General features: G+C 38.9%; 1 protein-coding gene across 2 annotated transcripts in view; it reads right to left on the bottom strand.

Annotated features, from left to right (window-relative positions):
• smap1 (small ArfGAP 1) overlaps positions 1-24954 on the bottom strand; it is a 108442-nt gene extending 83488 nt beyond the window's left edge. Inside the window, exon 1 of one of the 2 annotated variants that reach the window (XM_084390804.1) lies at positions 24644-24954. In XM_084390804.1, the coding sequence (XP_084246930.1) occupies positions 24644-24761 (118 nt within the window). In that variant the 5' untranslated portion in view covers positions 24762-24954. The remainder of the gene's footprint in view (positions 1-24643) is intronic. The other variant, XM_084390805.1, reaches the window with a different exon arrangement.
• Between the last annotated feature and the right edge of the window lie 408 nt (positions 24955-25362).

Genomic DNA, 25362 nt, shown 5'->3' on the forward strand with positions numbered 1-25362 from the left:
CTCAGAAGTGACTATAATAGCACGGGGGTGGAAGGAAGCGCTGTGACTGAAGATGATATCAAGATTTCAAAGGCAGAGACGGAGGTTATGTATCTTTTAGGGATGTACGCCACACCTAATTCCCATAACATTTAAATGGAAATTTTGTAACCGACTAGTCTAAGAAGCCCTCAGAAGACAGCCTATACAAGCGATCCATTTGAAATAACCTGCTTAATCTATGAATCGAACAGTCACCTCCCATACTGAATGCCGCTGAAAGAGATTATGATCATTGTATGTTAAACTTGATGTTTACCAGCAATGATACATTTACTATGGGGCTGTTGAATGTTTGAATCTGATTGGTTGACGAACGTTCTAAGGTGTGCAATCCTTTTCAGGGAAACGCACTGCTAAAGTAGTTCCAAGCAGGTCTTGACCGCATTAATATATCCCTATCACTTCGCCAAATGATTTCATTTTCAAAAGGTCCTTACAGACTACAACAACAAAAGAATAAAAAACCCACAACAACACTTACCCAGCAAATAAAATATAGTACACAATAGGATAAAAACATCAAATTATTTCCATGTTTTTTGCCACAAAATTAAGTTTTATTATGTGCGGAAAGCATACTCTCTTTCTCACGCTCTCTCTCCCCACTCAAACACACATACAGTACGGACACACACTCGCACAGAAACGTGTTGTCAGCGCTGCTCTGACGATTTTATCAGTAAAATAGTTGACTTTTCTCACACTCAGGTAATTCACCTACACTTAATCTCTCTCTAATAACTGCATTAGACTTCTATCAATGGCTCAAGCCTCCATTACTAAATTACGTTTTAGAATCTAGAATTAATGACAAAAACATCTGAACAATGTCTTGAGGTGTGGTAACCTTAGTATAAGCGGAATAAATTGACTTTATTAGAAAATAATGCACATCCGAGGTGTTACAGCAACAGCAATTATTCCTTACATATTCTATTCGTTAGGATATTGATATAGGATCTGTTGCGGTTAAGAAAGTTTCATTTTGTAAATTTTCCCCTTTAAACCAATTTAAAATTCCATACCGATATTGTCCCCTAACCCTTTGAACATAGCCTTAATAGAAATATAAAGTAAAACATAACGGTGCAAAAAAATAAATAAACGACTAGTATTTGCGACGTCGAAACTCACGGCATCGTTTAGTCGACTAGTCTCGCACTTCCCTAGCATTTTTCAGCTCTGTTCGAGAAACTGAGCGCAAGAAGTCAATAGCGTTTTGTGTGAGAAGTTGCGAGTAGAGGTGGATGGATTGGGGGGTGCGGGCGCACTGGAGCGGTCCTGACAGGCTGGTCGGTTGGTGTTGGTGAGAACACTGCTCCTGACGGGCTATAAATCACAGGGTTTGCTGGGAAATGGATTTCTGTGGTTCACCCGCCCTCTTTGGCTTTATCTACACCTGTCAGCCATCTTAGGACACATCCAATTCGCTTCCTCCGTCTCACGTGCTCTCGCGGTACGGAGCCGTATCCGTGGTAGCGGGGGGGATGGGATCTGTATTCTTCCCACAGGATGCCTGGCATGCTTTTGCATGCCCATCATGCAACAGCAGAGTAAACCACTGACCCCGGCAGCGCCACCCACACAGCTCCTGAATGGAAAAAGCACTCACACAGCAAGTACAGCCATTAGAATAACAAACAATACCGCACTGTTTCTTCACTTTTAAGCGTGCTCATAATTCATCCTGCATGATTGCTCAGGATATTAATGGCTATCTTGCTTCTGTTCTGTGCGGAGATGACAAAAGAGGACGGGTGAGGCGTGAACAGGCTGATAAGATTCCCCCAACACACTGGAAAAACTCAGGCAAAAACTGCGGTAATGAGAGAGAGCGGGTTTCCAGTCTCTTATCTCTCACCCACCCCAAACTACCATCCGGCTGGCTGCACCAGCCCCGTCTGCCACCCTCCCAGATTTATTAGCCCAATAAAAGGCTGCAAGATTGTGTCTCACACCGCTGCACCAGGAGCTGCATAACTCACCCACAATTAAAGAGGGTTAATTTGTCATTGAGTGGAGCCCGGTGCAGTGAAGGGTGCAGTGCCCCTGCAGAGGGAAGTGCTGGAGGAACTCTCTCCACACCCTCCCTGCTGGACTGAAACGCTGCAGTGGGGGCTGGATATGCTTATTAGTCAGAAGGTGTGGGGATTTGAAATTAATTTACATAATATGTCCATGATTCTTACAAATACTTTTGTGAAGAATTGAGAATAACTAAAACAAATATAGAAATTCCCATGCCATTTAAGATTTTATGAATTTATGAATTTTCCAGAAGTTCCCTGATTTTCCAGGTGTTCCTTCCAGGTGTGTAAGAACCACTGATCTATATAGATCAGTGATGAGAACCCTGCATCCGGCTTCAAAAGAAAACAACAGTTCAAAGAAAAAAAAAAAAGAAATAAAGGAAGGGAACATATACATACTAGAGCTGCACAATTAAATAAATAAATAATACCTTTTGCGATCTCAATTTAAACCCACACACTCTTATTCCTAAATGACAGTGACTCAGCCATGTCTATTAAACCTTTGACAAAATCACAGAGTGGAACATTCAAATTCAAATTCAAGTTCAAGTTAGGCTATCTAGGTATGAAATAGCTTCTTTTAAACCACACAGTATCGTTACTTATTTCTATGTTACAAATGCGTTCAAATATCACAGAAAAACTAGGATAAAGGTTTATAGTTGGAATATCACCTTTTGAAAGTAAATTGGCGCTTCAAATAACAATTTATCCAGAAACGTGTAGTTCTAAAAACACAAATACATTCTCAATATGCCTGCAGTTATACGCTGAAATCTTTAGAAAAATGTAATCAGATAACTTCCCCACAACAAAATTCTGATCAAAAGGGATTACAGGCAAAATATTTAATTTGCATAATAAAGCCAGTGTAACATATCAAATGAATGAACAAGTCTGGCATCAACAGCTGCCTGGCACTGTGTAGCAGTGCAATACATTATAAATAGTACTTTTGGATGAGCAATATTCAAAATGATAAAATAGCCGATATACACAAACCTATGACAGCAAATCACTTGAATTGCTGCTACATTGCTGGCAACCATAAACAACCTAGACTTTCTCTACATCACAAGCAAACACAGTAGATGTGTCAAAATGAAATTACTCTAATTAAAATAAATGAAGCTGGGCGCGCCTGTCCGCAACATAACTTGCAGTGTAGACTGAAGCTTTAACATAACATCTACTATTGCATGGTATATAGCCTACTGTCAAGCCGCAGAGCCCTACTGAGATGGATGTTATTGCCAGGTGTAAACAAGGACTCTTGATAACCAGCCAAGAGTAAAGGTCAGATAACTAACTGCTGTCTGTCTCACAGCCCTGCAGACAGACATGTCTACATAAACAGGAAGTGCTGGGATTGAGAGGAACTGGCAGAGGCTGCAACCAAGATAGGTCATGACCTATGACCCTACCTAAGCTCTCCCATTCTGAGGGGATTGATAACGGCCTCTAGCGTAAAAAAGGGGCAATTTCGGGGGAATTTTTGTGACATGCCCGCATGATCTTTCTACTTCCTCTCATTTTCATCATCCCCAGTCAATTCATCATCTCCACAGCTGGTCGCGGCAGATGTAGAGCGGTGCGGGCGAGTCCCTCAGTCAACATACATTGGCTAATAATTCACCATTCCCCACTATGAAATGGGAACCGGATGCTGTGAACAAGGCTGCACTAGAAGGATGCGAGAGAGAAAGTGTCCTCAGTAAGACTGTGGCGTGCTATATATAGACCTGAGGAGAACATGCAAAGGATGCTTTCAACAGCTGGGTAGTAAGATAACATTTTTGGGGAACCTATAAACACAGGACACCCTAGGTGTGCAAGGCAGCCCTTCCCTGAAAACTCATTTAAAATGCAGGCCAAATAAATTATTCAGAGCCCTAAACAGGGCTCGCTGGGACTTTGTGTGTGTAGGTACAGTGGGAGATTTACAGTTGCCTCTGCCCACTTCACTGAGGAGTCACCCCAGATTTATAAGCCTGTAGCTCATTTGCCTGCGTAGAACACATATGAACAATGGAACATGGCCGATATAAGATGTGTGTGAATCACACAAACTCTTTGTCCCTCACACGTCATCTGTGCCTTTCTAGCACCTGTCTCACTGAAAATTGATTGGCTGCATCATTTCATCAATGTCACTTCAAGGCTACAAGAAAGCATTTGTCAAAATAAACAATAGTCCCTTCTGCCCTCCATCTTTCACTTCTGGGGGCATGGGTAACTGTGGCGACGAGAGCCCCTCTCTCTCTTTTCACTTCCTTCCTAAACCCCTCCATCAGCTCTGCCAAAGAGGGAGGAGAGAGAGACAGAGGGAGAAAGAAAGGGGGAAGAAGAAAATACAGGAGAAGAGAGCGCCACTGTACTTCACCCAGAAACCTCAAAGAACTGGAGGACCCTCGAGCTACGCTCGGGTAACACTTCAAAAGGCTGGTGCTGATTGTCCCAGTCTGGTCCAGGGACAGGGGCCAGTTGGTGTGTTTCAGGATCCCACATCATAGCTGCCCTTCTCAACATCTGACTTGCTTTTAACAGCTGAATAGGATGCAAAACCTACAACGAATACTTATGAATGGCTGTGGACAAGAGGGGTATTTCAGCTGGCTAAGAGAGTCTGCCTGCAGTTTAACACTGATATATACACAACCGTTCAAAAGTTGGGGGTCGGTAAGATTTTGTATGTTTTTGAAAGAAGTCTCCTTTGCTCACCACGGCTGCATATATTTCACAATATTACTATTTATACTGTTTAAAAATGTCAAATGTTCCTGTGATGGCAAAGCTGGATTTCTCCAGTCTTCAGTGATTATTATCAATATTGAAAACAATTGTGCTGCTTAATATGTTTGTGGAATATACTATATATTCAGTTGAATTTGTGGAAACCACTTGAAACATTAGTTGTGTTGAGCTGTTTCAATTACTTTTGTTTGATTTGTTCATTGAAAACAGCTGAAAGTCTGTACATTTTGCCAATAAACATGATTTGCAATGGGGGTTGATTACAACTGTATATACATACAGTATATACACACATATTTTCACAAATGACATCAGAAACAAAAGGTCCAACAATGTGTGTATTCTGGTAACCCAAAACACAAACACTCTCAGTGCCATTCAGCGAAATAATATGCATGTGTCTTTAAAAAGAACTCGCACTGCTTTCTTTAACAGTGCATGACAGCGCTGATGATGTTTATATAATCGACTGTGTGTTTGTGTGTGTGGTCATGCCTCACTTGGTCTGTAAGGGCAAGCCATGCTTGTACAGAGCATCTGTGCGCATCTCTAAGTAAGCCACTGAGAGCAGTGACTGCTGAGTATAGGTCACTGCACAAAGCATGCTGGGAATGTGACGGTGGGTTCCAAGTAATAAAAAATAAAAAAACAGGAAGTGAGGCAGCAGAAGTTTCCTGCAGTGGCACTCAGCCTTGTGAATCGGCACAGCAGTCCATCCAACACACACCTTAATGCAGGCATGGACACACACACACACACTTTTGTACTGCATAAGATCACCTATTGAGCCTTTTAAAAGTGCTGCTGGCATTTTCTTAAAAGCCTCCATTTTTCTCTCATTAAAAAAAGGTGACGGTGTAAAACAACCACGTCGCACAGATCTCAACCTGCACTTTTTTCAACACCAAATAATCACAGCCTGTTATTTGGTGTTGGAAAAAAGTGCACCTTTTTTAAATGAGAGAAAAATGGAGGCAATTCACTAGGCTGAGTGCCATGTTATGTGCATGTGTGTATTTGTTATCCATAACTGGAGGAGAAACTGTGTCTGGTAATGCAAAATAGTGAAGTGAGGGGGGAGGGGGGATATGCGGCTCTGCCCCGTCCATCACAGTTGTGCCCATTAGTGTTGGTGCTAGCTGTACAGACCCCCAGCTGTTTGCCATAGTGCACACACTTCATGCAATCTAAAGGGCCTTTCGCACCAAACGGGAGACGAAAAAGCTAAACGAATTGCAGGCGAATGGTCTATTCACACCAGGAGTGAATCTCATATAGGGCTGAATGAAAAGCACATTCACGCTGGTTCAACAGATCCCATAATGCACTCTTCAGCTGGTCTATTAGAAGCACAGGATGCAGGAGAAGCAAATTCATTGGCCAAGTTCAATAATAAAAATAAAAATATTGAAACATCAGATGTGCTAAAGTCATTAGCAGTTTTTGTAAGATGTAAATCAGAGATGCACCATAAAGTACTGCTGATAGCAATAAACCAATAATTATATTCAGTTTAAGGCTGATAACAGATCAATTCAGTTTTATCAAAATAAATGAAAAGTAAAACAATACAAATTTAAAAATGAAATGCTACAAGTGACCTTAGGCATCATAACATCTACAATCCACAATTTGAAAATGAGATTAGCTAAAGATTACATTTAAGAATATTAATAAATTATTATTGTTTTTAAAGATTATGGGAACATTAGGTGACTGCAAATATAATTGAAATATATAAAAAAGGGGAAATTGGCAGCACAATTAAATATCAAATACCAGCCAACATATAAAATGAAAGATACATTTTAAATAGCAAACACACATAAATATATATATTTTGTGTAAATACATTTATAGTTTTATTCAGCTAGGACACATTAAAAGTAACAGCAAAAACTTTTAGGCTACATTATCATATCAAAATTCTATTTTAATAAATGTATTTTTGAATTTCGACTTTATTTAACAAATTGAATAAAACTTCAACAAAGAATCCTAAAAATATATATATTACCGTTTCAAAAAAGATAGTAAACAGCACAACGGTTTTCAACATTTACAACAATAATAAATGTTTCCTTAATATTAAATCAGCATATTAGAATGATTTCTGAAGGATCGTGTGACACAGAAGAGAGGAGTAAATGATGCTGAAAATTCAGCTTTGCCTTCACAGGAATAATACCTTTAATACTTCACAATATTACTGTTTTTATTGTATTTTTATCAAATAAATGCAGCTTTGATGAGCATAAGAGACTTACGAAAACATTCAAATAATCTTACCGACCCCAAAGTGTTTGTGAATGTGTGCGTGTATATAAATATAAAAATGTTGGTGCAGTAAGCGTTAAGCTTCAATATGAAAACTTTATTTTGGATTTATTGATAGTGCTGGGCTCACAGTTCACATGGTTTCTTTGCACTGTGTGTGTAGATTGACTGTACTCGTCCTCCACCACCGAAGACCATTTTTGACCCAGGAAAACCCCTGCTGGTCTGAAGAGCTTCATAGGAATACATTGTCTCTTTTCAAACTGTTGTTAGTGCTGAACATTTGCATTTGGTGCAAAAGGGCCTAAAAGAGACAGAAGCATGCAAAAGGGGTCATCCTAGAATCATGCATCATCCTGAGCATAGCACTGGACAGAATGGTAACAAAACTAATTGGTGTTGATGGGAGTCAAGAAATGTACTGGAACCGTGAGATTACGCTGTGCTGCGCCTGGGAGTGTTTTCAGATCCTTCCTACCCATGATCAACCCCAAAAACACCCACACACGAGGAAATGAACTCAACAACCAAGTGTGAAACAGAAGCGCACGGCAAGCGTATTTAAATACCAACCGTAACAGCAGCAAGGCGACCCACAAAGCAAAGAGGATTTATCCGAAAACTCTCCGCAAGACGAAACGCTGACACTGAATACATATAGACTAGCTCCCCTCTGAACTATATGAAAGATTGAGAGAGTCAAATACTGAAATAGACTGAATGTAATAAATGTACCTGTGAACACAGGGCTTCACACAAACCAAATTACAACCTGCCAGATTCTCAGCTGGTGCTTCCAAAAAATGCACCAAGGAGATTGATCAGCCGGCCCCTGTGATGCTAAAATCAACTGAGAAGGGGCAGAAATGAGAGAGCGAGCAGGGCAGCTGGGAAAGGTGGTTCAGGATCAGGTCTTTTCTGAGACGGATGTGAATATAAAGAACTATAAGGATACAGAGATGGAAAGCGCGCCATGGCCCGAAAAAAAGACTGCTTTTACTATAGTGTATCCTCACAGCTCCCCCTGCAGGGAAAGAATGACAGGGTTATGACTAACACAGATGTTCTTCAAAAGGTGACAAAAGGCACCAAAAATGACAAATTGAGATAAAAAGCTTGTGAAAGCTGACTAATTGGTTGAAGTAGTTAAAAATCAAGCTCATAAAAGGATAGTTCACCCATACAAGAAAGTTCTGTACTATATAACCATCAAGTTGTTCCAAACCTGTATGGAACCGAAGACATTTTGAGAAACGTCGCAATGGAAGTCAATAGAGACCAAAACTGTTTGGTTACCAACACATGCATCAAAATATCTTCTTCTGTGTTTCACAGACAGTCCTACAGGTTTGGAACAACGTGAGGGTGAGTACACGATGACAGAACTTTATTTATTTGGTACCTTAAAAACCTTGACTGGATCTACTCCAACCAATTAGTTGGCTTTCGCATGCTTTGTATCTCACTTTACATCATTTTTGGTGCCTTTTGAGAAAGTTCCAGTTAAAAATGATGAAAGAACATCCATTTTTGTGTGAAGAAATAATAATAATAATTTATATTTATAAATATCTTAAAGTAGTTCCTTACTTTGATTATTGCACTTTGGTGTACATTTAAACAAAGCCACAGTAGCTTCAATTTCCCCATATTGATCGGCTTGTTACAAAAGGCTTCCAACAATGCTGCAAAGCATTTTGGGAGGAACATGAGTCACACTGAGAACAGTATGAGCCTTGCAGACCTGCTGTGCCACTCCACATGTACTTTACTGCTCGTAGACCTGTCAAAGTGTCCCAGACAGCCATAGAAACACATGATACTATTATGACGCAGTCAGCAGTGCACACAAGGGATGCTAAATAATAATTTAATCAATAAAACTTATCAATGGTTGATTAAGCAGGTCATCATTAGAGTACGTAATTTTGAGGTGCGTGTGGCTCATGTGCAAAAAACGTGCAGAAGACAAACAAGGAAAATGAAACGAGCGTGTCGTAGTCATGCATTCTAAATATATTATTGTCTTTAAGCCATGCAATGGATTAGGTAGGCTAGCCGTTTATTTTTAAACATAATTCATTATTGATTATCTTCACTGCATTCATATTTAGGCTATAACAAAATTAAATAAAACAAAACTTTTTGTTTAGGCTACATTTATAAAAACAAATTAAACATTAATATGTGCTTGAGGCAATAATGTGCATATTTATTCTTATTATCTTCACAGTACTGAAATATGACATAAAACTCTTTTTGTTAAATGTCAGTTTTAATGATCAATAATAACCATTATAAAAGTATGAGTAAAAGGTAGAAGCTATTAAATAAGAAATAAAGCAAACATTTCAGTCAAATGTACAAAGTCAGTGCTCTAGGAGGCTACAACGGTAAAGTTAAATAGCCAAAATATATAAACTTGACACTTCACTCTGCCCTCAGCCAAAACGATTTGCCAGGGAACAAATTATAGATTCATGAGACCAAAGATTTCCCGTTAGATACACATGAGACGAATTATATCTCATGTTTAACCACTACAGAGACATCAGAGCCAGCAACAAACGTCAGAAGGACTAGCCAAGGGAAGGCTGTTCCAGGTGGGGTACATGAGCGCTGAGCGCCCTCTGAGCGCCTGGATCTCACAACTCCGAAAAATGTCACATTTTCTGATAGCCGCTATCTTTATAAATAAACCACAGATTTGAGCTTTAAACAACTACATTCTCACCTGAAAAACTCTTAAAACTGTATTTTGTGACACAATAACAGTTTTATTTTTTAAATTACGGAGGTAATTTTCTCCTCTAAAAACTCTTGCAACAGAGATGCATTCTGGGATACCTGGGTGTCACACAAGTCACCTCTCGATGAATCCTCGATAAAAGGGACGGATCAAGAACACATCCGGGGATTTGAACTGTTCTTGGCTAGATGTGAACTTTGAACTGGAACAGGGACTTGGGCAGCGACTGATGACATTTGAAGTACACAAGAAAACAAGCACAGACAAGAACGCATATTGAGAAACGGCCCCAGTTTCCATTGGTTGAACTTTGAAATGACGTTGGAAAACACTGTGTCATGATTGCGACACGATATGATCATGTGTACCCCGTTTACACGTGCTTCGGTGGCACTTTTTCACACAAAATACTTGATATAGTTTGGTCTCTAACAGAAACAAATATGCTGGTTGTATTCTGCTAGTTGACACCTTTTCAACGATAAATGACAGGTTTATCTGTTATGCATGATGATTTTACAGATCACATTTTCATGTAAAGCAGTTATCTTTTCAGGCTATGAAAAAAAGCACTAGTTAAGTAATGGTCATATCCCTATATTCACTGTAAAGCCAAGCTTCTAAGCTTTAAAACTACACCTATTTTGTGCTAGTATAGTTCGGCCAAAAATGATATTAAACCCATGTTTTACTCACCCTCAAGCCGTTCGAGATGCATATGTCAATCATTTTTCAGACGAACACATTTTCAGTTATTTTAGAAAATGTCTTAGATCTTTCAGTGGTTATAATGTCAAGTTATGGGGTCCACCTCCTTCAAGTCTGTGTCACGATCCGTTCGTTCTACGTCACAACGCTTCCTACGCTACGTCCTACGTCATACGCCGGCATCTATCAACCGTGAACGCGCGTCGACCGTTGCCGGAAGCCAGTTATTTTCATTTATAAAGTTTTAAATATGTATATTTTTACGACAAAACCACACGGATTACCCTCAGAAGGCCTTCGTTTATCCCCCTGGAGGCGGATGGATTACTTTTGTGAAGGATGCATGCACATTTTTGGGACTTGAAGGAGTGGACCCCATAACTTGACATTATAACCACTGAAAGATCTAAGACATTTTCTAAAATAACTGAAAATGTGTTCGTCTGAAAAATGATTGACATATGCATCTCGAACGGCTTGAGGGTGAGTAAATCATGGGTTTAATATCATTTTTGGCTGAACTATCCCTTTAAGTAATGTGATAACTTCGTAGCGCCACTCGCTTCGGATTTAAGAGGTTAAGGTTATTGATTAATTGATGAATTGATCGTTAATTTAAACAATCCATTATGGGAATTCATGTAAATTGACATCCCCACTGCACACTATCATTAACGATGAATGACTTAATTTACATAGAACTCACGGATTGTTGTACAAGACAAAAACAAGAGATGAAATAAAGCGATCTTTGAGAAACAACAGTAAAAGCTCTGATTTTTCAGACCAAAAACCAAAACAAAACAGACGCATACACACACAAAATTTGCCAAAACCTTCATCTTCACAGATACAAGCTCAAAAGAGCAGACGCCACTGAAGACACTCTACAAAGCCCCCAAAATAAATTAAGACTTCAATTAAAGATTAAAGCCAGTCAGAGATCCTAAGAGAACTCCTTCATTAGAGAAAAAAAAGGCCCTGTTCAAAGTAAAGCTCCGCTCTGTCAGTCTTCCGAGGCACGAGAACACACACATACACACACGGCATCTCAAAACTGGCAGTGGAGTCCAACTGAGTGACAGTGGAACTCGGCCTCACAGAGGGAAGAGTAGTAGAGCATGAAATTAGAGCCCTCTATTCCAGCCTAGCAGGAGAAAGACGTCTGACAGAGACTGTGAGAAAAGGTGTGCGTCTGCTATCTCTGACAGGTGAGGGAAGGAAAGACAGAGCATTTGGGAGGGGGGGGGGGTAAGGTCTCAGCACAGTGGCTGTTCTGTCAGGTGGAAAGGAGAGGAAAGACTGTGAGTGAACATGAGAGAAAGGCAGACTAACTGTGACCTCTGTGAACATCCATAATCGTATCCACACATCTCATAATAGTGTGTTAAAACCAGGTTTTGGAGAATGTGACCTGCAGCCAAGAAACCGGCTAAGTTTAAACAGAACTGAAAGGATAGATGAACCGATTGACTCCAGCTTTTGGTGGTGTTGTGCTGCCCCCTGCTGGTGAGCGGCACTGGAGATTAGTACAATCTGAGGACTACTACTTTCAATGTCTGGTCATACATCCGTGAGCACTTAACTTCATAATAAATAAATAAATAAAAAAATAAATAAAAAAAACCTTTCCCTTTAAAACCTCACTTATCGGGCTTATGCTACTCTGAATAATGCCTGAACTTCGTATTTTGAGCACTTCTTGCGTTGTTGTTGTTTTTGCCTCTTCATGATGACTCGCTTAATTTAGTCCTAATTTGTAAGTCGCTTTGGATAAAAGCGTCTGCTAAATGACTAAATGTAAATGTACAGTGAGGGGAAAATGTGTGCTTAAAAGCTATGGAAATATTTGCGCTAAAGGCTGTATGTTCGGAACAATGCATTCTACCAGATTAATAGTTTTCAAGTACATACACTACCCTTTAAAAGTGTGGAGTAGGGACGTTTTTTTAATGGTTTCGAAAGAAGCATTATGATCTTTTCACCAGTGCTGCATTTATTTGACCAAAACTACAGCAAAAATACTGTAAGTAAATATATATATATATATATATATATATATTTTTTTTTATTTTTTTTTTTTTATAATTATTTTCAGCAGCTATTACTTCGGTCTTCAGTGTGCACATGGTCCTTCAGAAATCATTATTATATGCTGATATGGTGCTCAAACGTACACCTACAAATGTACACAAATATTGTCTAATTTTTATCAACAAAATCTCCCCCTTTCCCCCCAATAAAACACACCCCTAGACAACACAAGGCTAACTTTCATGCTAAATTTTGCATACTACCTTTTTCACATACTAAAAATATATATAGTGTATACTGTGCAGTAGTACACCAGTGTTTCATTTGGAACACAGCCTCATGCTCTTTATGAGATAAAGGCCCAGCGAGCTCTCCTTAAATTAATCATTGCCAGAGACACAAAAGGCTAAATTCCCATCGTTATTCAGCTAAGACTGTAGCAACAGGGTTTCATCCACAGAGCGGGGAGAACTAAGCCAAAACGTCACCACAATGAACATAAATCTAGTCAACAGTTTAACCACATACTTATGCTGTAAGCCAAACAAACTAATGTCTCTCTTGCACCACCTGCTGACAAACTAAAGGAAAGTACTTAAACACACTGAGAGTTATTCACATACACAATTATACTTATCCAGACCACTTAAAGACACTCAATTTAATGAGAGGAAGGGCAGACAGGCTTTTAAGCCCTTTAATATATTCAACTATTCATAATTTACCACCACCCTATAAGTAACTATTATTTCTGTATCTGAATAAAGAGACTCTCAACAACACCAACTTAGACTGAAAGTTTACCAATTGAACTGGCAATGACACAATTGGTCACCACCAACACTCTCGGATCACTCTTCCGAAGTCTCGGAGGTCAAAGGCTCCACAGTGACATCCGGACGCGGCCCAATTTGATCCAGGCTTTGAGTGGAATGGAATCTGTCTGAAAAGCATCATAAAGCAGCACAACAGCTGCTCTAACCGAAACCACTCCAGCTGGTGGAGCCGCCAGTGAAACAGCAGGCTAATATTTGGGCAAAACGAAGCACTGGATGAGACGCATATATGCAAGTCCCTAAATTGATTGTAGCTTTTATTGAATTATTCTTTAAACAACACCTGATTAGAGGTAACAATGAAACAGACATCTAGAAATAAGGAAGAAGCCTCATTTCTAAATGTCATGTTACATTCAGTACATTTAACAAGCCTGCAATGACAGTCAACCAAAATATACTAATTCTGTCACTCTACTCACCCTCATGCTGTTCTAAACTCTGTGACGTTCTATCTTCTGCTGAACATGAAGATATTTTGAAATATGTTGAACAGATCTTCCATTGCATTGTCATTTTTGCCCATAAAGTTGGAAGTAAACAGGAACCAAAACTGACTGGTAACCAACATTTTCAAAATATCTTTTATGTTCTGCAAAAACAAAGAAAGTCACAGTTTTGGAATCACTTTATTTTCATTTTTCCACTTTAAACCTGCAAAACAAATCCACAGATCACTGTCGAAGTACTTATTAAATTAGACAAAACATTTAATAAATATTTAAGGAGCAGTTTTATTCAATATTTGTGTCTAATAAAATGTGTTCAGCTACCAATACGTTTTCTCTATTTAAATACATTCCCTGAAATTCCACAGATTTCTTTTCACACTCGGCTTTCACAATCAAAATTGTAAAAAAATATGCAGATTCCAAAACCCTGGAAAATAAAAGAATCAACAGACCAAAAGTCTAGAGGCACTTCATGCTTTTGTCAGTCTGTAATTACTCTGGCCATAATTCATTTGCAAATGACATCATCTCTTTTCCAGTTATTGCAAAAGCATGTTTAGACACAGCCTGAGCATGAGCGACTCCTCAGTGTGTTCGCCAGAAGTGGAGTATCCAGCCCAAAGGAAAGACGGCAGCTGCTATAGCAGGCATTTCTAGAAATGCACCAACAGCGATAGTGATCATGCACATCATTCTTGACAGAGGAAAAGACTCAGCATTGTTTCATGTAGCAGGGGAAATGTTCCTTCTAGGAATGCAGGTCAGATATTGCCTACAATGAAGGGTTGTCTAAACATACTACATTAATATACACTGGTATTAGGGCTGTCAATCAATTAAAAACTAATCAAATTACATTACATGATATTCCAATTAATTACATACCAGCATTTGCTGTTACTACAGTTCAAAGGTTTGAGGTCGGAAGATTTTTGAAAGAAGTCTCTTATGCTCACCAAGGCTGCATTTATTTGATCAAATATACATGTAGTATTGTAAACTATTATTACAGTTTAAAAAAAAATTTTCTGTATTCAAATGTAATTTATTCCTGTGATGCAAAGCTGAATTTTAAGCATCATTACTCCAGTCTTTAGTCACACAGTTCTTCAGAAATCATTTTAATATGCCGATTTGCCTTCCAAAAAACATGTATTATTATCAATGTAACAAACAGCTGTGCTGCTTAATTTTTGTATTTTATATTTTCACATTTTTTCCAGGATTCTTTTGAAACAGTATAAACGTCTTTAATGTTACTTTATCAATTTAATTTTTTTTCTTGCTAAAAAAAAAAAAAAAAAAGTTAATTTTACCCCTTACCCGTCAGGGATCACTGGTGATCCCGGATTCTTAATATTTTTTTGTTTTTGTTTTTATGTTTGAGCTTGTATATCTCAATGTTAATAACAGTCTGGTTAATTTTGAGTCTTGAACTGTAAACTCTCAAGGGTTGGCTTTCTAAATATATGTTGGTTATGTGTCTATTCAGAATGACTTATGAGCAGCAACCTTTTTAATTTGGGTATGTCATGTATGCAGCACTTTCCAAAATTGGGGGTGATGAGGAAGGGGTTAAAAAAAAAAAACAGACCACAAACTTGTAGTGTTTAATGTTTGTTTTCTTTTCATATCAATTAAAGGGGTCATATAATGCCATTTTTGTACAAGCTAATATGATTCTTTAGGGTCTAAATTAAAAGTTTGTAATATACTTTAATTAAAAATTCTCATTAGTATTTTAAGAAAACACTCATTTTACCTGGTCAAAAACCGCTCTGTTTTCAGCACGCCGTTTGAGTGCATGTGTCTTTAAATGATAATGAGCTTTGCTCACCCCGCCCCTCTGTTCTTTGAGTACACTGTTTTTAATAATAACACAATAACCATAATGCGTTGTTCATTATAAACTTGGGATTATGAATTATATTGAGAACGTCGTACATAGAAAACATGCCGTAATGTACCCTGAGTGTAAATAGCCGCATTCATCGTGAAGCGTGCAGCAAGCGATTTGCAAAAATTAATATAAATATTAATATAAAGGTTAATAAAACGTTACACTCACTTCTATAAAGGGAACCTTCTGGAGGTGCAGCAGGAACACGAATAGTTGGTACCGATCCTTTTTTCAGGAGCAGCTTCTTAGCAAACCAGCTTTATACTGACCTCGTTTGTAAAGCAATCTGGTGTGTGAAATGATTCGCGCAAACATGAAAGCATTGACGTTGATCGTGGGGAATATTCCCTTCGAAAACAAAACTCAGCCACTGCTTCTTCAGCGGTTCGGATTTAGGAATATCAAAATGACTGCTGTGTTCCTTATTGCACCCAAGAACAGAACACCACAATCGATTAGACGCCATTCTATCAACAATGACGCGCGGGCTATGATTGACAGCTCGCTCACGAGCGAGGGCGGGTCTGTGTTGAAACGCTGCTGTCAATCAACAATCATGGGAGGGGCGTCGATTTTGTGACGTCACAAAATCGAACGGCTTGATTTGAGAGAGGGGAAAACATAAGAAGATTAAAAAAAAAAAAAACACTGGATGGATTTTTATCATTTTATGATGGTTGTGTACAGGCACTGCCAACACACATTTCAGTACAATCAACTTGTAAAAGTGCATGTACCATTATATGACCCCTTTAACATAAGCCTATGTCTACACGTCACAACAACCTATTTTTCAATCGAGTTGTGGTACCGTGGTATTTTAGGGTGAGTCGGGAGTAATTTATATATTTTCCAAAAGTTATGTTTTGATTAAGAGAGAGTGTGTATTTGAAAAACTTGAGAGTAAAAATATTAGGGCTGTCAGCTGAATGTGATTAATTGCATTTTAATTGCAGTTTTATTTTTTTTAAATCACAATTAATCACATTCAGTTGACAGCCCTAATATTTTTACTCTCAGGTTTTTCAAATACACACTCTCTCTTAATCAAAACATAACTTCTGGAAAATATATAAATGACCAAAACACACAAAGATGCTGACACAGGCTTTCAGCAGTTCTTATCTCTGTGAGCGACAGTGTGAAAGAGAGCACACAGGAGGAAGTACAAGAGCACATTTCCTGTCTGTCCTTGTGGCGTGTGCGTGTGTGTGTGTGTGCAGAGGAAGTAAAAGATGGGGAGACTATCAAATAGACACTTCTCTCAACACTCTCCAGCTGCCAGACACAATGCAAAACCAATACAGCACACACATATACACCTCTATCAGCACTTAAAGCAGGAAGGACACACACACACACACACACACTCTTCAGTACTCTCTGCTGTCTTCTGTCTTGAGGCCTGCAGTTATGATTGAATCATTACTCATTACTAGAACTGCCCAGAGGCATTCCCAGAATCTGTGCCCACAGAGTTTCACAAAAAAAAAAAAAAAGTCTGTGTGTTTTGATGCATCTAACCACAATAAAATGACTGATAATGAAAGCTTATTATCATTAACAATACAGATGATGATCACTAAGTGTGAGGTAGCTAAAATACGACGTCTATGACACCGACTAATCACATCCCCCATAGAGTGGTACATCACTTTGTAGGCCAAAACGCGGAAATGAGTGTTAGCATTTCCATCGTCCGGAAGTCAATGGGATTTGGTTAAATGGCTGAAAAAAGGTCTGCGGTGAACAAGCTCAAGACACTTTCACGTTTTATTCTATGACATCAAATACATCAGTATCACCCTACTCGTGATTCATTTCAAGCTGTTACGGTTGTGGCTAAATGGGACTAGGAAATGTTTTTTAAAAAGTTGTTCATTTGTGAAATGAATCTTGATGGACAAAACGAGCAAGTATCATAAACTTTTGTTGATCACAGAGCTTGTTTTTTGCGATAATCCAAAAGCCTATGGGAAAATTCTATTGGGTTTTTGTCGAGGGAACCAGCGTGATGCTAACTGCAGATTGGCCTACAAAGTGACGACATACCTGCACCTCTAAATATCTGCACAGAATACTTTTTGTGTACAAAAAATAATGACTTCACTTTATACAACAATTTCTTCTTGTCGTAGTCAATACCTTCTGACAGATTGAGCAGCCAATAAAGATTATAATGCATGACCTCAATAACAGCAGCATTCGCCCCACAGCACAAATGAAGGTGACCTACCGAAAAATAGAGGCTGTTCTTATCGCCAGACAACAGGCATGTCACATGAGTCTCTGTGTGTGGCTCAGAGGTGCCCCAAGCTCCAAAAGACGGGTATATCTAACGCTCTGCAGCTGGGGCAAACCGCTTTCACTAAGTGTAAATAAGCAAACACAGAAATGCAAATAAACACAAAGACACTTGTGTATGACACTCAGGTTAACACAAAATCTTCACACACAAAACAAATATAGCCCTAAACATAGGGTCAATCATTCTCCAGTGGTGTTCTGCATGCCGGTGACAGCAGGCATAGCGCATCAGGCGGAGAGAGAGCAGCACCGCACAAAATAAATAAAAGCCTCTGGACACACTGTGCCCAGCCATGTCTGACCAATCCCTACTATTCTGTCACATTTAATCAGATCCATCGCCAAGAACCAGCGGGTCCTGCAGTGCCACACAACATCTACTGCACTCCATATATTTCCTCTCCTACTTTACTTGACAGAGCAGATGTTCATGGCAGTCTCTCAATTCTACATCCATGTGGAGTCAAAGTTGCGATGGCACAAACATATGGAAAAAAGCTGCAATGTTTACCTTTCACTTAAGACATAAATGACTGTTTGCGAGAATATTGTGACATTTTTGTGTGTATTTGTCCATTCAAGTGCAAAAACATGTGGAAGAGAATTAGGGCTGCACAATATATCGAAATATCGCAAATGTATATCGCGATATGCATATCGCAACGGCTTGCAATAACAAAGTCACTCACTGCTCTTGGATGAATAACTTTTGTAGCTTTAATAAGAATCAGGATATTTAATTCATACAGTGAAAACTAAGCAGTGTTTTATTTTTACATTTGATTATTCAGTTTCTGTTGTTAAATAAACCTAATGTAAGCCTACCTGAAACCCTAAACCCAGTGGTTTACACTAATGTTAAAATAACTCTTACTTCTTATGCTACAGCAAAACACTGCGGTTCACTTCAGAAGTTGTAGGGATGTTACATGTTCTTGTCACAAAAAGAATGTGAAACACGCATGTAGGTTATATAATTTTTATATCTTTTAAAGATAATTTAAGTTTATTTTACACACTTTACACAATAAGCATTATTGTATCGCATATCGAATATCGCATTATTTAATGAGTTATCGCATATCGCAATTTTCTTCAATATCGTGCAGCCCTAAAGAGAATGCAGTTCAGTATCGCTCAATATTCGGTATGAGGGTGCGCACATTTTGTATGTGTGTGCAACGCGGGACTTCTTGCGCTTGAATGGGTTAAAGTCATATTAAAATGCACACAAAGGAATCGATCATTTTAATTTTATAACAAGTATCCGATTCCTAAGCTTAAGTATCTCATTCCAGAATTGGAATCGATTTTTAATTCCCAACGCTACACACCCCTCCCTTCATTGCTCCGGCCCAAATCCACAAAAACGCAGTGCAAGAGTGGATGTATCTTTATCATAGCTGCAGCGAAGCAAAATAATGCTTTGCAAAAAATAAAGTGAAGATGACGAAATAATGACAAAAAAAAGATTAACATAGAATGCATGAGAGTATACAAGCAAGAGTTGGTTGTTAGTCACCAGCAGCAAACCAGCTTCAGACAAACAATAACACTCAAAAGGGTTCCTGTTACTATAGCTAACATTACAACAACAGAATATAGTTTCTGTGAAACATAGTATGGAGCAGGAACAACACAACCTCAACATCTGTTTTCAGGCCTTCCTGCTTATGTCTCTCCAGCGCTGTAAAGCTTTTCTAATATTAAAGTGGGTTCTAAAGCCTTCTTTTTCCAGTGATACTCTTCAGAGTTTTTCTCTTTTGTAATGTCTCTCAGCCATCTCTCTTTCTACAGTCTTTCTCTAAATTTCCCTCTAGCTCACTCTCTCCTCCCCCATCATGTGTACACGCCCCCTACTGCTGATTGGCTACAAGTGTGTTGTGGTGCTCTTCTTTCAACAGCATTTCTCAGAAATCGCTTACTAACCCTTAAAGTTGGCCTCTGTCGAGTGAACCAACATGAAACATTATTTGCAACCCATTTTACTCCCATAATGTCCAACATTTCTGAATGAAACCATATTCAACAACTCAAATTACTTGGGAGTTGATTTTACCAATAAACAGTTAAATAGGCTAGATGTTGAAAATAGGGCATTTCATAATGCAAATCTCAATAGCCTGCATGTCAGCCAAGCAGGAAAGTTCATTCAGAGGTGGAGCCTCTGAGGGAGTAACTACATTTTGATGAAAAATTTACAAAAATGGTTTAATGGTCACAGATTAATTGTTTACAATAAGACCAAGAAAGAGTATTAAAGATAAAGTCAAGCTAAAAATAAAACTATATCTGTATCAGTATCAGAATGAAATGAAAATGAAACTACAGTATATCAGATATCTATCTGCTTTCTGTGGAAAAGAAAATAATTTTTTTTGCATCCCAAATTGCATACTAATGCACTACTCCATACCATTCTGTAGTATGTATGTTGTGAGCAGTGTGTTCACACTGAAAAAAATGTATGTTCCACAGAAGAAAGAAAGTCACACAGGTTTGGAAAGACATGAGGGTGAGTAAATTATGATTTTTGGGTAGTTTTTTGATTTCATGCAGACTTTAACTCTCTCAAGGCTGTCATTCATAAGCAAATGAAGCTACAAAACTCCACCCATCAGCACTAGAATTGTGTAAGAGAGAGGCAGAAAGAGGCCAGGCAATATGAGTAGTGAGGTGTGGCTGCACTTTAAGACACCGGAGAGCTCAGAGTGGATGAAACTGGTCTGGTTAAGACGAAAGCTGAGAGGGCAGCTTGAGAAGCTGCTGGCCTGCGACATCACCGCAGAGCCGGAGACTGCCTCCTGCCTAAATATTCTCTGTATGGAGATAATGGACCTTGATGGAAAGGCAGAAGTGGGTTTATAACAGAACAGACGATGGAAATGGAAAATATGGTCATCCAGTGTTTTGTTGATGGACTATGATGAACCCTAGAACATTGAGCACCTTTACTTCACATTCCACCCGGGATGTACTCTTTCTAATGGGACATTGTTTAGGGATTAAAACAGAATTTAAAGTAAAGATGATAAGATCTGAAAAATACAACCGAATTTGTGGCAGAACACCTATAAGCTTGCATTAGGATCTGTTGGTAAGATTGTAGCTAGCAAATATAGCAATGTCACTGCCACTGTACGGCCATAATTACAAAAAAAGCAAGGAAATGAGAATGCATTTTGTTCTCAACGTTTAGCTCCATGTTACAAATACAACTGCACACAGACACAGCTACACCAAGGTGACAGTAAAGGACCTGCTTGCAACTTTGTGACAATGTTTATTGTAACAATGACGTATTAAAGCCATGATAAAAAGGAAATAGCAACCAGTAATTTCTTCTGTATTCTGAAGTGCATCCAAGTGAAATGGATTATTAAAAAAATATATATATGTTGGGACTTGGTTCTGTGTGGGTTGTTGATTGGATTTTAAGATGGTGGGTTTAAGAGGAATAAATGATCAGACAGAATATCGAGTTGTGACATTAAGATTGAACAATATGAGGTCAAAACATTTTTAAATAACGAAACATGCACAAATAAATTGTTCACAATAAGATCTATGACACGCACTTACAAAATAGATAATAGGGAAATAGATTATAATAGGAAATTAGAAAATCATTTCATTTCATGACAAGTTTAAAATCTGACCATTATTTTAGTCTGCTTCAACATGCTTTACACATTAAAGTTGGCATGAAACAGAGGTGCGGTAGTCTTTTCTTTCCTATTGTGACGTATTTCCGAGTGCAACGACTTCTCGAACAAGAAAAAAAAAAATGGCGGAACTTGAATTTGTCCATCTAAAATTAGATTTTATTGTTGAGGTTATTGTAAAAGTTGTTTTGATTAAAGATTATGAGGGCACATGAATTAAAAAATAATTATATGCATGAATGAATAATTTATAATAACGACTGCAACATTCCCAAAAAAAAAAAAAACTTGACTTTATAGTATTAAAGTATAATAACAACTAAGCACCAAGAAACTGTACTGATACATTTATGACTATATTAAAGGTGGGGTAAGCGATATTTGAAAAACGCTGTTTGGAAGTTAGTCAGACCGACACACGAACAACAACAATCGTGTGTAGCCAATCAGCATTAGGGGGCGTATGACGGTGGAGGAAAAGAGAATGAGCAAGAGGGAGATTTGAAGAATGACTGCAGAAATAAAGATGAGACACAATACAAAAGAGAAAATCTCAGAAGAATATCAATGGAAAATGAAGTTATGATCAGGAAAGAACAGCGCTGGAGAGAGCCAAGCGGGAAGGCCTGAAAACAGACGCGGAACTCTAACAACGAACTCTTGTTTGTAATTACTATTGTGTGCTGAACATTCATTTTTTTGTGCTTCCTTGTCGTTCGTTCATCATATGCACTTTATTTTTCGTGAAGCATTATTTTGTTGCGCTTCTGCTATGATAAACAGACATCCACTCTTGGATTGCGTGCGTAACGGAGGCCAGCTAGTGGGAGTCGAAATGACGACTGCTAGTTAGTGCGCTTGCCTCGCATGCCGGTGTGGTGAACAAATGAGTCCTATTGAAGAGATGAGTCCGAGCTTAGGACCCCATTAGCATGCCAGTAGTATGCCTGATCTAAATCTGTTCTCACGACAACTTGTAGCTAACGTGAACTGTTTTAGCGTTATTATGTGGTAGCATGCTAAATCCCGCTGCTATATGCAAGGTAAGATTAAATTAAATTGTATATGTAAATTGTATATATTCTATAGCTAATATTTAAAATCTCAAGTTGCGTCAATAGCAGAGGAGAAAGGCCGCGAAATTTACAAATACTACTGTTATTGTGTCACGAAATGTAGTTTTAAGAGTTTCTCAGTCGAGAATGTAGTTGTTTGAAGCTCAAATATAATAAAAAAAACACTAACAATGAGAAATGTTTAATTTCACAATCGATAGCTTCGGTTAAAAACTAGTATATGAAACATATAAGTTAAAATACATTAATGACTCATTATAACGTAGTACAAATGTCTTCTATAATAAAGTGAATTTAAATGATTTGTAAACAGGCACTAAAGCGTTTACCCATAAAACGTGCTTTGAACCAATCGGATTGCTTGGGTCCTAAGCTCGGACTCATCTCTTCAGTAGGTCTCATTTGTTCACCACACCGGCGATCGGTGCTGCGTTCTAGTCCAAAATTGTCATGCCCTTCACTCGCTAACTTCCCTCCGTCTCGTTCACTCGGATGTACGTCATTGCTTACGTTGCACGAGTGCCCACTACTGGCGGAAATCGCGGCGGGCTGAACTGGAACGTCCTAAGCCCTTGATCACTTGGAATCAGCTATGGAGTTTATTTATTATTTACATTTTTTTCCCCTTTAAGAATTTGTTTAATGCAGCATCCAAATGTATATAGGCGTGTTTGGGTTGTTTTAAATTTAAAAATATATAATTAATATATCATAGAGTTGTTTGTTGTGGTGGTGATTAGACGAGATATGTGGTGACGTCACAGTCGTACTGCATTGTGGGACATATAGGTACCTGAAGTGTACATATGAAGTAGACTCGCTCCCTCGCTCAAAATCGAGGGTCTGTCCATATAAACTTCCCTCATCCACTTCACGAAGTGGAACGCACTTCAAAATGGCGGCAGGGATTTCCCCAAGGGGAAGTGCTTAGGGAAGTTTGCAAGTGCGTGTCTAAAAGTGGACTGGAACGCAGCCCGGGGTTCGAGACCGACTCGGAGCAGGGCGGTTAGGATTGGAGGGTGAGTTTTGGAGGCGGACCAATGAAGAGAGGGGTGTGTTTATTTGGGTTGATTTCAAATATCAACAATGTCCAACAGCGTTTTTGAAATATCGCTTACCCCACCTTTAAGTGAACACACCTAAACGAAAACACAGCGAGACCACCCACTTCAACAGCTATTACGGTTATAGTCGCCTGGTTACAATCTGAAGAAAGATATTGATATGACCAAGAACAAAAAACTGCTTTCACTTCACTTGTGCTTAATGGTCAAGTATCACTTTTGGCTACATAGGCCTAGTCCCTGTGGACACATAATAGGGTAGTATGCACTGTACTAAGGTGAACCATTATGAAACAGGTGGATATGTGGAACAGTGATCATCTGTGTCATCATCATCATCAAAGCCGGTACACATACATAGGTTAATCTCTCCTATATAGCACCACCTGAATATGAAACGTCAGGCTGACAGTATCAGACCTTCTGATTAGTTCAACTCCAGGCTGGTTTCCATTCATGCATTAGTAATGGTTTTGGTCAAAGACGCATGGCTGAATAGTGATTCGCCGGATATAAGCACAATGAGCCGTCAGGGTCTGGGCATCGTTCAATTCATATGCGATATGCTGTCAAAATAGGCAGCTTTAGACACACAGATATGGCCTTTTTTCTCCGGGTGACTCAGGACCGAGAAGCAGAAACCTGAACGGGCTGTTCAACGAGACTCATGACGCGTAACGTTACAGGTGATCAAAACATCAAACGCGAGTTGTAAGGAATAGTCGATTTTTTTTAGATCATCTCACCTTTGGCTTCGCAGTCGGCGCAGTACTTGTTATCATCCTCTCTCAGCATTTTGGACAGAATGGCCTGATGCTGCTCATTCAGTTTCTGAGCCTTTTCCCTCTCCGATCGAGTCGTCATCTCGGGCCGTTTTCTGTCAACGTCTCTGGATAAAATCACCGGTCTTTCCCCCGATTCACTCTGTTCACTTGGATCGTTATAAATGGAAGACCATCCCCTGTGAAATGAAACTATGATGGGCTGACGGCGAACAGAGCAGCGACTGGGTTGAGACTGAGCGGCGGAATATGGCCGATTGGAGGAAATGACCGGAAGCGGAAACTGAGACGAAGTACAGTGGGATGATTAAAATAGCTTTAAAATACAGTGAATGGGGAACCGGGAGACTATTTAATCAAATTTAAGTGAAATATAATTTATATGTCATTTTAAAAGTCAAACCTTTGCTTTGTGAAATCCAAATTTTGAGGCCACTGAGACTTTTGCGTCATTGGTGACGTATGTGTGTGTAGGAAGGTTGGGTAGCCGGTTTGACGCGAAAGGTGGAGGTATGATTATGTGTAAATCATAGAATGTTGTCATTTGTTTAAAACCTGATTAATAGACTATCGTTTACTTCGGCAAAAGATATTAACTGGGTAACATTGTAAGCTTGCAACCCTGTTTGCGAAAGCATGTCTAAATGTTAAACCCTGACAGAAGCTTGATAAATAATAATAAT

This window comes from Rutilus rutilus (genome assembly GCF_951802725.1).
Source record: "Rutilus rutilus genome assembly, chromosome: 20".
Lineage (NCBI taxonomy): Eukaryota > Metazoa > Chordata > Actinopteri > Cypriniformes > Leuciscidae > Rutilus > Rutilus rutilus.